Source organism: Salvelinus alpinus, chromosome 17 (assembly GCF_045679555.1).
Source record: "Salvelinus alpinus chromosome 17, SLU_Salpinus.1, whole genome shotgun sequence".
Lineage (NCBI taxonomy): Eukaryota > Metazoa > Chordata > Actinopteri > Salmoniformes > Salmonidae > Salvelinus > Salvelinus alpinus.
The window spans coordinates 32091673-32105101 of NC_092102.1; the positions used below are offsets into that span (position 1 = coordinate 32091673).

Sequence of the window (13429 nt, forward strand, 5' to 3'; positions counted from 1 at the left end):
TAGCGATATAATTAATGCCTTACCTTTGAAGATCTTCTTCTGTTGGCACTCCAAAATGTCCCAGAAACATCACAAATGGTCCTTTTGTTCGATAATGTCCTTCTTTATGTCCCATAAATTCCCATTTATTTGGCGCGTTGATTCAGAAATACACTGCCTACAAAGTATCTAATAAGTTACCTGTAAACTTGGACCAAACAACGTTCCTAATCTAACTTTAGGTACCCTAAAACGTAAATAATCAATAACATTTAAGACTGGATATACTGTGTTCAATACCGGATAAAAACATTGTGAAGTGCGTTCCAGGTCACACGCACCAAAAGACTTGAGTCCATCTGAGTGACACATGGAAAGAACAGGACTACTTCTTCATTTCTCAAAAGAAAAACATCAACCAATTTCTAAAAACTGTTGACATTTGTGGAAGCCATAGGAACTGCAACCAGGTTCCTCATAAATAGGGCTTCCCATAGAAAACGAATTGAAAACATTGGCCTCTGGGTTTTGCCTGCCAAATCAGTTCAGTTATACTCAGACATTATTTTAACAGTTTTAGAAACTTGTGTTTTCTATCCAAATCTACCAATTATATGCATATCCTATCTTCTGGGCCTGAGTAACAGGCAGTTTACTTTGGGCACGCTTTTCATCCGGATGTGAAAATAGTGCCCCCTAGCCCAAAGAGGTTTTATCAGTTTGGTCACGACTTCTCAATTTGCAGAACATTTGCCAATCGTTTGTACAGCCAGACTTATTTGCCATTACTTTTGCCTCATCCCTCTCAACCATACACATTTTAAATTCCTCATCAATCCATGGGGATTTAACAGTTTTTACAGTCATTTTCTTAATGGGTGCATGCTTATTAGTAACTGTGATAAGCAATTTCATAGATGTAGCACTTGACACATTCTGTTTGCTCCTCATTACACACCACGGACCAACAAATATTCTTTACATTAACATAGGAATCACAACGCAACTTATTGTATGACCTCTTATACACTATATTAGGCCCAGCCTTTGGAACTTTGGTTTTCCTAGATATGGCTACTATATTGTGATCACGACATCCGATGTACCTGGATATTGCCTTCAAGCACATTTCTGCAGCATTAGTAAAGATATGATCAATATTTGATCATTTCATTCCTATGCTGTTTGTAACTAAACTGGTAGGTTGACTGAACCTGAACCATGTTGCAGGCACTGGTTACAGTTTGAAGCTTTTTCTTGAGTGGGCAGCTTGATGAAAGCCTGTCAATATTTAAATAACCCAGAAAATATGCCTCTTGATATCACATACTTTATCAAGCATTTCACACGTTATCCAGATACTGACTTGTTAGCACTTTGTGGTCTAAAGCTTCCCACAAGAATGGGCTTTAGGTGAGGCAGATGAACCTGTAGCCATATTACTTCAACAGTATTTAACGTGAGATCCTCTAATCTTTGCAGAAATGTGGTTCCGAATATAAAACAGCAACACCTCCACTGGCATTTGTATTTTCTGTAAATGTTATAATCTTGTATTGCTACCACTGTAAAGGTATTGTCTGAGTTTGAGATATTCATATTCTGTTACTAGCAAATTATTAATTTCATTAACCTTGTTTAAGCTACATATGTTAACGTGGGATATTTTGAGCACTTTTCTGGGATGCTTGTTTTCATTGCTTTACTGGGAAGCTTTGCTAAAGTAGATATTCTTATGTTATGCATGTTAGTGCAGGGAGAGCTGCACACATTGGACTTCCTACTAGGGCACACCGCCTCAGTGCCTACAGCATAAATCTAGTTCAAAGGCACATTATTTCTACATATAATAGCTGTAGGATCAGCAGAAGCATTCAGGGCAGTTAGAGGGACATAAATTAGGTTACTTACATTGTGTCTACCATTGCCCCTAGTATTATGTACATTTGCTAAAGCATTATGATAACTCAGCGACACAATGGTAGGGATTAACTGAGCTGGGGTCATTGATATGTATTCTCCACACCATCTTATAATGCTGTGAAAGGATCCAGGAACCCAAATGGGTGGATCCCATCCTCCTTATAAAACGTGTTTTGTTTCCAAAAAGGTATCGAAATTGTAAACAAGTTACCAATTGAATTGCAATAATCACGTAGCCAGTTGCGAAGAGAAAAAAATCCTGCTAGTGTTCAATGCATGATTCAGAGGGCACAGGGCCAGATATGACGGGTCTTCTATTTGGGTCTAGCAGAGAAAGTCCATCAGCTCATTGAAATCCAGTTTCAACTGTTCAGAGCTGCTCTTTATAATGTCATTAAAACCACATGGACTACGATTGAATCGATGTCCATGTGCTGGCGTAGTACATTCGGGAGCATCTTAGTAATATACTTTACTCAAGCTCCGGGATAGGACATTGTTTTTGCATCAGGAACAGTCACATTTCTTACCATGGAGCTGCCCAAAATAACAGCTGGCGAGAAGGACGAGGAAATCCACCCACTCCCACGCTTCACAGGCTGGTGCAGGCCTCCAACAGATGGAGAAGCCCCGCTCGATCCAGAGCAGGGATGGAAGGTTGCCGACATCGACTTCAAAATCGTAGGGGAAGGAGTAGGCACAGATGGCCGCAGACACATGTACCCCCAGCGACGAAGGAGCAGGAAGTTCAGTCTCCAGGGCGGCAAAACTATTCGTTGTTTGTATCCTCCGGGCCACTCGTTGGGAGAGTAGACTGCTTTGCAGGAGGCCGCCGTCTTCGGCTTCCACGGCTCGTGACATGCGACCATTGTTGATTGCCATGCTCCGCTTGCTGTGATCCTTCAACTCCGCTATCAGATGAGGGAGGAGAGGCAGGAGATGGCTCCCCTGGCGAACGAACTCCGGAGAACACCGGCCAGTCGGATAATGACAAACAAGACAGATGTATTCCAACATGTGCAAACAAGGCCCAGCCACCGGAGTAGAAAAGGTAAACATTACACTGTTTTCCCCAGTTTCTTACGTAGGCTGGCGACCTGCGTAATCAAAGCGTAGTAGATACAGCTCCGGAACCGTTAATTTAGTTCCAGACAAAGAGGGCTCAATTGGAAAACTCATCTGGGACTAAATTAGTTAGCTTGATGGATAAAGCTAGCAGCTTAGCGGCTCTTTCAAGCAGACTTTAACCTGTCAGTTAAGCAGGATTCCGGGACAAGAAATAGCAGTCCTAGCTGTTAACTTGCTTGGGGGCAGTATTTCGACATCTGGATGAGAAGCATGCCCAAAGTAAACTGCTTGTTACTCAGGCCCAGAAGCTAGGATATGCATATAATTGGTAGATTTGGATAGAAAACTCTAAAGTTTCCAAAACTGTTAAATGTCTGTGAGTATAACAGAACTGATATGGCAGGCAAAAACCTGAGAAATCCATCCAGGAAGTGGGACTTTTTTGATGTGGGTATTTTCAATTGAATGCCTATAGAGTATCTAATGGGTTAGGACCCATATTGCAATTCCTATGGCTTCCACTAGATGTCAACGGTCTTTAGACATTGTTTCAGGCTTGTTTTCTGAAAAATTAAGAAGAAGGAGACCCTTTTTGTCAGTGGACCAAGTTGACCGAGTTTGCGCCCTTCGTTGTTTTTCCTTTCTATTGAATGCGCTATTATCCGGTTGAAATATTATCGATTATTTAGACAATTGACAACCTGAGGATTAATTATAAACATCGTTTGACATGTTTCGACGGACTTTACCGGTACTATTAGGATGTATTCGTCTGCATGTTTTGACCGCCTTTGAGCCAGTGGATTACTGAACAAAACTGAGTTTTTGGGATATAAAGAGGGACTTTATCGAACAAAAACAAACATTTGTGTAGCTGGGACAACCATATGAAGATCTTCAAAGGTAAGTGATTAATTTTATCGCTATTTCTGTCTTTTGTAATTCCTTTACTTGGTTGTAAAATGTCTGTATGCTTTTGTAAACGGGGCGCTGTCCTCAGATAATCGCATGGTATGCTTTCATCGTAAAGCCTTTTTGAAATCTGACAAAGCGGCTGGATTAACAAGTTAATCTTTAAGCCGATGTATAACACTTGTATTTTTTATGAATGTTTATTATGACTATTTCTGTATTTTGAATTTGGCGCTCTGCAATTTCACCGGATGTTGTCGAGGTGGGTCGCTAGCGGAACGCCTGCGCCAGAAAGGTTAAAAGCTAACTGCGTCGCTTATATGCCCCCTTTGTTTATCCTACAGTTCTGACTTGGTGTACAGGGAGAATACTGTAAGAACGACCCATGTTCTGAATTCTGTCGCAGTACATTTCAAAAGTGCTGAACAAATAGTTATATTGATTACGTCTGTCCTAGCTCGCTCGTTAATGTTGTGGCAAAATCCTGCACGGAGCCTTCACCGTGCGCTGCCACTAAGAGCGCATGAGCAGTAAGGAGGAAATAAAAGACAGCTCGTTCAGCTCTTTGGGGAGGAGCTCTTGGTGGCGCGACAGTTTGATTGTGTGTGCTATGCTGCAGAAGTTTTGTTTGTTTTCAGCGTATGTAGTTTATAAAGTATTTAACTCAATCCTCGGTGTGATCGTTCTCGGTTGGGACCGCGAAGGTTATGGATCGCATGGATTAGTAGCAACATTGTTGCGAAGCTTTAACCTACAAACCCTCGGACAGTCAGACAGCACACCTGCACGCCTGAAGACCACAGCTAAGATCTCTCTTGTTCCCTTTCTCTCTTTCTCTTCCCTCCATCATTCCAGTGCTTTACCCTGCAACAGACTCTATTTTCCTAATGCACTTTCCATGGAAGTTCATTGGAGCTGGACTATTATTGCCCTGCCAGAAGTATTTGGGTGGACATTTTAGTTAAAAAGGGAGGTTGCTTTAAAGTGTGTATTGTTATTTGAACTTTATTGAGGTGGGGTGTACTAAGGACATGTGGCCGAGAAGATTGTGGACATTTTTAAGGCCTTTGTTGTGCCTATGAGCACCCCCCACATTCATACCCTCTGCACTCCTCCACTGGAAGAGAATACAAATTATTGCAAATCCTCTGTTGATGACTGGGTTCTTTCTTGTATGAAGTTGCTGTTTAATTGCTCTGCCATTATTATTGTATGAGGTATGCTTGGTGGGGTTACCAAGAATTGTGGAAGGACTGTGATGTGGGTTTTATAGGGTGTGTATTCTCTTTTCTCTCCACTGGCTATCTGGTAAACAGGCTACACTCTAGGCAGTCTCTTCTGCTGATGTGTGTGGGTCTGGTAGTGGTACTCTCTATTCTCCTCTTTTCGGCATGGTTAATACCTGCCTGGCGCCTGAACAAAATCTTTCTTTACCCCTCTAATAAATACCGCTACAATGTCTTAATCCAAATTACGGATTGCCTTTTATCTGCTCGTCGTTGCTATATGCCATAGTTTGTACATATCAATTGTCAGTAGAAACCACATTTGTTTAAGCAAGTCAGACATATCAGCTACAGTGCCTTCGGAAAGAAAGTATTCTGAACTCAACTTTTTCCACATTTTGTTGCGTTAACAGCCTTATTCTAAAAATGATAATATAAAAAAAATCCTACACAATCTACACACAATACCCCATAAAGACATTGTGAAAACTGGTTTTTAAAAATGTATTAAACATAAACAGGAATACCTTATTTACATAAATATTCAGACCCTTGGCTATGAGACTCAAAATTGAGCTCAGGTGCATCCTGTTTCCATTGATTATCCTTGGAGTCCACCTGTGGTAAATTCAACTGATAGGGTCAGGGTCATGATTTGAAAAGGCACATACCTGTCTATATAAGTTCCCACAGTTGACAGTACATGTCAGAGCAAAAACCAAGCCATGAGGTCGAAGGAATTGTCCTTAGAGCTCCGAGACAGGATTGTGTCGAGGTACAGATCTGGGGATGGGTACCAAAACATTTCTGCAGCATTGAAGGTCCAAGAACAGTGGCCTTCATCATTATTAAATGGAAGATGTTTGGAACCACCAAGACTCTTCCTACAGCTGGCCACCTGGCCAAACTGAGCAATCGGGGGAGAAGGGCCTTGGTCAGGGAGGTGACCGAGAAACCGATGGTCACTAACAGAGCTCTGGAGTTCCTCTGTGGAGATGGGAGAACCTTCCAAAAGGACAGCCATCTCTGCAGCACTCCATCAGTCAGGCCTTTATGGTAGAGCGGCCAGACGGAAGCCACTCAGTAAAAGGAACATGACAGCCTGCTTGTAGTTTGCCAAAAAGGCACCTAAAGACCCTTAGACCATGACCAACAAGATTCTTTGGGTCTGATGAAACCAAGATTGGACTCAGTTTTAAAATGTGGCCTTAAGATGTACAGATACATTAGAAATAAATACAACTAGCCCATAACAGAAGCAAAGCATTTAGGACCACACTTACCACTGAATGTAGGAGTGAACTCTCTCCAGCCTCTTATAGTCAGTCCTCCATTCTTTATGAAATGACTCGATTAAAATGTCTAAACAAAAATACAAAAGTTCATTACATACAGTACTTCACAAAAGTACCTTGGATTTCTTCACATTTTATTGTGTTACAATGTGTGATTGAAATTGATTTAGTTGTAATCTTTTGTCAACAATCTACACAAAATATTCTGTGATGTCAAAGTGTAAGATTTTTTTTTAAAGATTCATATAAATTAAATATCTAAACTAATCTGCATAAGTATTCAGCTCCCTGAGTCAATACATGTTAGAAACACCTTTGGGAGCAAATACAAAGGAGTGTTCTTGGGTAAGTCTAAGGGCCCGATCCTGATTTAGGAATTTATGCCTTTCCTACGCACTTCTCAGTATTTGGTATTCAGACTTACCTTTTCAGTTGTGTAATGCAATCTGCAGGTGTGGTTAACTTGCACGCCATGAATACATTTAATTCAACCACTGAAAACACTCCCACTTGCTGGCCAACACATTTTCTTGGGAGTTTTCATTCAATGGAGTTTTCAGTACAATTATCTTAAAGCGGAACTGAAATCGTATTAAAATCTGCTCATATACACCCCCATGAAGAATGACACTTAAAAAAAAAATATGACAAGCGAGCAATTAGATATGGTCATTTTCACGTTTTCATACATGATTAGAATGTTTGGGAATTACATATAAGGCATTTGTGAAAACTCTATAGTAATATAGAGTGGGAAAGCGGCTGTGCCTTTGGACAATCCAGGACCGGCGTCTACGCAGACCAGTGCACCATAGCCAACGGTACAGGAAGACTATACGCAAACAAGCCATTTGCCACAAGGGCCTGTCATCATTCACTTTGAACTGGACTGTGTGTTAACAAGCAGTTGCAATAGCGCGACTTTAGATTAGAACGCATTCAACAAAAGCCACAAAATACACTTGAATGGATTCCTGCAAATATGTAGCTAAATACCACAGGAATCCTCTTACATTTGAGAACTTTGATCAAACCATAAAAAAAGATAGGCTCTTTCCCTATATACACATCAACAACTAATGCTAGCCAGAGCAAGATGAGCTAAAATCTAAACTTAGGAACATTAGATAAACCCTCTAACCTTCAGCTAGCTGGTCGTTAAAATTGCACTAACAAACGATGGGGAATAGCTTACTCGTGCTTCTGCAGCTTGCCTGCATGCGTTGTACCAACCAAGCACCCAAGCTAACTGGCTAAAGTTGGCTACCTTGCTAGCTAACTACTTCCAGACACAAATGAGAGAACACCTCACTGACTATTTTACTCGCACCAGCGGAGCTGGTTAGGCTATTTAACATGTTAGAGTGTTCATTACTTTTTTGTTTAATGACACCAGTCATAGTCAGCGCAGAGCGTGTTGTACGTTCATAAATTCAGTTATTTTGCACTCCGGCACACCCAGACAAGAGCACTCTGAAATCGAAGTAGATATGCTAACTGGATAACTGCCGTTCAGCATAGATAGCTAGTGGAGCGATTCACATTTCTTGCTAGCTAACCAAATGACACGTGCATCTGTTTTTAGCTTGCTACATAGATAAGCTAGCATATTAACCACGTTATGACTGACTTGTGATCATTGTATTGACATTCCCAGCCTTAGTTCCATTCGTCCGTTTGTCAAAAATATCGAGTCATTGAAACTGAAACAGTGCATCCCGAATGGAGGCAGCAAACAATCTACCAGGCCTGCTGTGATTTACAACCTGATAGCAACATTTTTTGGACTACCAAGAAATCTTTTGGTGAATTATATTAATCATGCATTGAACTGCATCCATTCTGACAACAATGCCGTATTGTACGTAATGGAATGTTGAGTGAAATATAACCTATTTTTAAAACCCTCTTAGAAAAAGTTGGTTTTGTAGCATAAACTGGGGATTGTTTATCTGCAAAGTAATTGAAACGATGTCAGTTCCACTTTTAAAATATGGTGTACCTTTTAATTAGAATTTTGTCAACAGACTCAATAGAATACATCAAGAGTACGGGTTCAGAATATAGGGATCAATGAAAAGAATTCCATTATGCATATTCATCTCTGTTTCAACACCAACTGGTGAATACTCAGATCTTGTAAATTATTTAGAAACATTTTTAGGGTTAGGAAAGTAAGTATGAATAAAAAAACGGTTTGGAAAGTCTGCACAAAATACATTGATGACTAAAAATTGTGTTTGATTCAACCTGCAAGTTGACATATTTCAGTTCAATCCATAAAATTTTTAAAATGTGGAAAAAATGTACAATTAGGGGTTGAACAATAATCCTATAAATCTACCCAAATCATGGAACAGGATGACAACGGTCAAGTCATCCTGAACCGTGCGCCAGGCTCCTGGTTAAACCTGCTACGTGTGGTCAGAGTTCCATAATGATTCAAATAGGCTACATGTCCCAAATTATTGCACACTGTTAGCCTAATATGATCCACTAATGCTAGTGACCCTCAGGAACAATTTACAAGGATGTGACAGAGGAAAGAAACGTAAACAGAACAGAATGATGCAAAAATAAAATGTATGTGGTATTACTGACAGTGGCTCCCAATAGTGGCTAATATTTAACATGATACAAATTGTAAAATAAAAACAGAAAAGCATATTATCAAAATGCCAATATTCTGCGTAGCCATTTGATTAGATGTTCAGCAGTCTTATGGCTTGGGAGTAGAAGCTGTTTAGAAGCCTCTTGGACCTAGACTTGGCGCTCAGGTACCGCTTGCCGTGCGGTAGCAGAGAGAACAGTCTATGACTAGGGTAGCTGGAGTTTGCCAAATGTTTAGGGCCTTCCTCTGACACTGCCTGATAGAGGTCCTGGATGGCAGGAAGCTTTGCCCCAGTGATGTACTGGGCCGTACGCACTGCCCTCTGTAGCGCCTTGCGGTCGGAGGCCGAGCAGTTGTCATTACCAGGCAGTGATGCAACCCGTCAGGATGCTCTCGATGGTGCAGCTGTAGAGCCTTTTGAGGATCTGAGGACCGATGCCAAATCTTTTCAGTCTCCTGACTGTCTTGGTGTGCTTGGACCATGTTTGTTGGTGTGCTTGGACCATGTTTGTGGACACCAAGGAACTTGAAAATCTAGACCCACTCCACTACAACCCCGTCAGTGTTAATGGGGGCCTGTTCGGCCCGCCTTTTCCTGTAGTCCATGATCAGCTGTCTTGCTCACATTGAGGGAGAGGTTGTTGTCCTGGCACCACACTGCCAGGTCCTCCTCCCTATAGGCCGTCTCACCGTTGTCGGTGATCAGGCCTACCACTGTTGTGTCATCGGCAAACTTAATGGTGTTGGAGTCATGCAGTTATGAGTGAACAGGGAGTACAAGAGGGGACTGAGCACACACCCCTGAGGGGGCCCTGTGTTGAGGATCAGCATGGCGGATGTGTTGTTACCTACCCTTACCACCTGGGGGCGGCCCGTCAGGAATCCAGGATCCAGTTGCAGAGGGAGATGTTTAGGCGCAGGGTCCTTAGCTTATTGATAATCTTTGAGGGCACTATGGTGTTTAACACTGAGCTTTAGTCAATGAATAGCACTCTGACATAGGTGTTCCTTTTGTCCAGGTGGGAAAGGGTAGTGTGGAGTGCAGAGATTGCATCATCCATGGATCTGTTGGGGCGGTATGCAAATTGGAGTGGGTCTAGTGTTTCTGGGATAATGGTGTCAATGTGAGTCATAACCAGCCTTTCAAAGCACTTCATGGCTACAGAGGTGAGTGCTACGGGTCAGTAGTCATTTAGGCAGGTTACCTTAGTGTTCTTGGGCACAGGGACTATGGTGGTCTGCTTAAAACATGTTGATATTACAGACTCGGACAGGGAGAGGTTGAAAATGCCAGGGAAGACACTTGCCAGTTGGTCAGCGCATGCTCGCAGTACACGTCCTGGTAATCCGTCTGGCCATGCGGCCTTGTGAATGTTGACCTGTTTAAAAGGTCTTACTCACGTCGGCTGCGGAGAGCGTGATCACAGTGTTCCGGAACAGCTGGTGCTCTCATGCATGTTTCAGTGTTATTTGCCTCGAAGCGATCATAGAAGTAGTTTAGCTCGTCTGGTAGGCTCGTGTCACTATGCAGCTCTCGGCTGTGCTTCCCTTTGTATTCTAATGGTTTGCAAGCCCTGCCACATCCGACGAGCGTCAGAGCCGGTGTAGTACGATTCGATCTTAGTCCTGTATTGATGCTTTGCCTGTTTGATGGCTCGGAGGGCATAGCGGGATTTCTTATAAGCTTCCGGGTTAGAGTCCCACTCCTTGAAAGCGGCAGCTCTAACCTTTAGCTCAGTGCGGATTTTGCCTGTAATCCATGGCTTCTGATTGGGGTATGTACTAGAGGTCGACCGATTAATCGGAATGACCGATTAATTAGGGCCGATTTCAAGTTCATAACAAATCGGTAATCGGCATTTTTTGACACCGATCATGGCCGATTACATTGCACTCCACGAGGAGACTGCGTGGCAGGCTGACTACCTGTTATGCGAGTGCAGCAAGGAGCCATGGTAAGGTGCTAGCTAGCATTAAACTCATCTTATAAAAAACAATCAATCTTAACAATCACTAATTAACTACACATGGTTGATGATATTACTAGTTTATCTAGCTTGTTCTGCGTTGCATATAATCGATGTGGTGCCTGTTAATTTATCATTGAATCATAGCCTACTTCGCCAAACGGGTGATTTAACAAGCACATTCGCGGAAAAAGCACTGTCGTTGCACCAATGTGTACCTGACCATAAACATCAACGCCTTTCTTAAAATCAATTCACAAGTATATATTTTTAAACCTGCATATTTAGCCAATATTGCCTGCTAACATGAATTTATTTTAATTTGGGAAATTGTGTCACTTCTCTTGCGTTCTGTGCAACAGAGTCAGGGTATATGCAGCAGTTTGGGCAGCCTGGCTCGTTGTGAACTGTGTGAAGACTATTTCTTCCTAACAAAGACAGCCAACTTCGCCAAACGGGGGATGATTTAACAAAAGCGCATTTGCGAAAAAAGCACAATTGCACGAATGTACCTAACCATAAACATCAATACACAGAAGCATATATTCTTAAACCTGCATATTTAGTTAAGAAATTCAGGTTAGCAGGCAATATTAAACTAGGGAAATTGTGTCACTTCTCTTGCGTTCATTGCACGCAGGGTATATGCAGCAGCTTGGGCCGCCTGGCTCGATGCGAACTAATTTGCCAGAATTTTACGTAACTATGACATAACATTGAAGGTTGTGCAATCTAACAGCAATATTTAGACTTATGGATGCCACCCATTAGATAAAATTCGGAACGGTTCCGTATTTCACTGAAAGAATAAACGTTTTGTTTTCGAAATGATAGTTTCCGGATTCAACCATATTAATGACCTAAGGCTCGTATTTCTGTGTGTTATGTTATAATTAAGTCTAAGATTTGATAGAGCAGTCTGACTGAGCGGTGGTAGGCAGCAGCAGGCATTCATTCAAACAGCACTTTACTGCGTTTGCCAGCAGCTCTTCGCAATGCTTCAAGCATTGCGCTGTTTATGACTTCAAGCCTATCAACTCCCGAGATTAGGCTGGCAATACTAAAGTACCTATTAGAACATCCACTAGTCAAAGGTATATGAAATACAAATGGTATAGAGAAATAGTCCTATAACAACCACAACCTAAAACTTAACTGGGAATATTGAAGACTGATGTTGAAAGGAACCACTGTGTTTTTGCATTATTTAATGTTTCATTATTTATTTGAGACTTAATAGATTGATGTATTATATTAAGTTAAAATAAGTGTTCATTGTTCATTCAGTATTGTTGTAATTGTCATTATTACAAATATATATTTTTTTTAAAGGCCGATTAATCGGTATCTGCTTTTTTTGGTCCTCCGATAATCAGTATTGGCGTTGAACAATCATAAAATCGGCCGACCTCTAGTATGCAAGTATGGTCACTGTGGGGACGACGTCGCCGATTCACTTATTGATGAAGCCAATGACTGATGTGGTGTACTCCTCAATGCCATCGGCGGACTCCCGGAACATATTCCAGTCTGTGCTAGCAAAACAGTCCTGTAGCTCTCCTTCATCTGACCACTTTTTTTATTTTTATTGATTGAGTCACTGGAACTTCCTGCTTTAATTTTTGCTTGTAAGCAGGAATCAGGAGGATAGAATTATGGTCAGATTTGCCAAATAGACGGCGAGGGAGAGCTTGTATGTATCTCCGTGTGTGGAGTAAAGGTGGTCCAGAGTTTTTTTCCCCCCTCTGGTTGCACATTTAACATGCTGATAGAAATTTGGTAAGCGATTTAAGTTTCCTTGCATTCAATCAAATTAATTTATAAAGCCCTTCTTTCATCAGCTGATGTCAAAATGCTGTACAGAAACCCAGCCTAAAACCCCAAAACAACAAGCAATGCAGGTGTAGAAGTACGCTGGCACTAAGACCGTCTTAAAGTCCCCGGCCACTAGGAGCGTCGCCTCTGGGTGAGCGTTTTCCTGTTTGTTTATGGCGGAAAATAGCTCATTGAGGGCGGTGGTATGTAGACAGCTACAAAAATAGAGATGAAAACTCTACCTAGTTAGAGTATCTCACACTACCTCAGGCAAGCAAAACCGAGACTTCCTTAGATATCGTGCACCAGCTGTTATTTACAAAAATACATAGTCCGCCGCCCCTCGTCTTACCAGATGCCGCTGTTCTATCCTGCCGATACAGAGCATAACCAGCCAGTTGTACGTTGACGTCGTTCAGCCACGACGCCGTGAAGCATAAAATATTACACTTGTGAATGTCTCATTGTTAGTTTAATCTTCTGTGTAGGTCATCGGTTTTATTTTTCAAATATTGCACGTTTGCTAGCAGAATGGAAGGCATTGGGGGTTTATTCAAACACCTACTAATTCTCAGAAGGCAGCCCACCCTCCGGCCCCTTTTACTCCACCTTCTCTTCACGCAAATGACGGGG

The 13429-nt window shown here is 41.8% G+C and overlaps 1 protein-coding gene across 2 annotated transcripts in view; it reads right to left on the bottom strand.

Annotated features, from left to right (window-relative positions):
- The window catches only part of LOC139542780 (opioid growth factor receptor-like protein 1), a 49072-nt gene that overhangs the window by 13487 nt on the left and 22156 nt on the right, over positions 1 to 13429 (bottom strand). For both annotated transcript variants that reach the window (XM_071348607.1, XM_071348606.1), the window contains exon 4: positions 6392 to 6470. In XM_071348607.1, coding sequence (XP_071204708.1) covers positions 6392 to 6470 — 79 coding nt within the window. The remainder of the gene's footprint in view (positions 1 to 6391; positions 6471 to 13429) is intronic.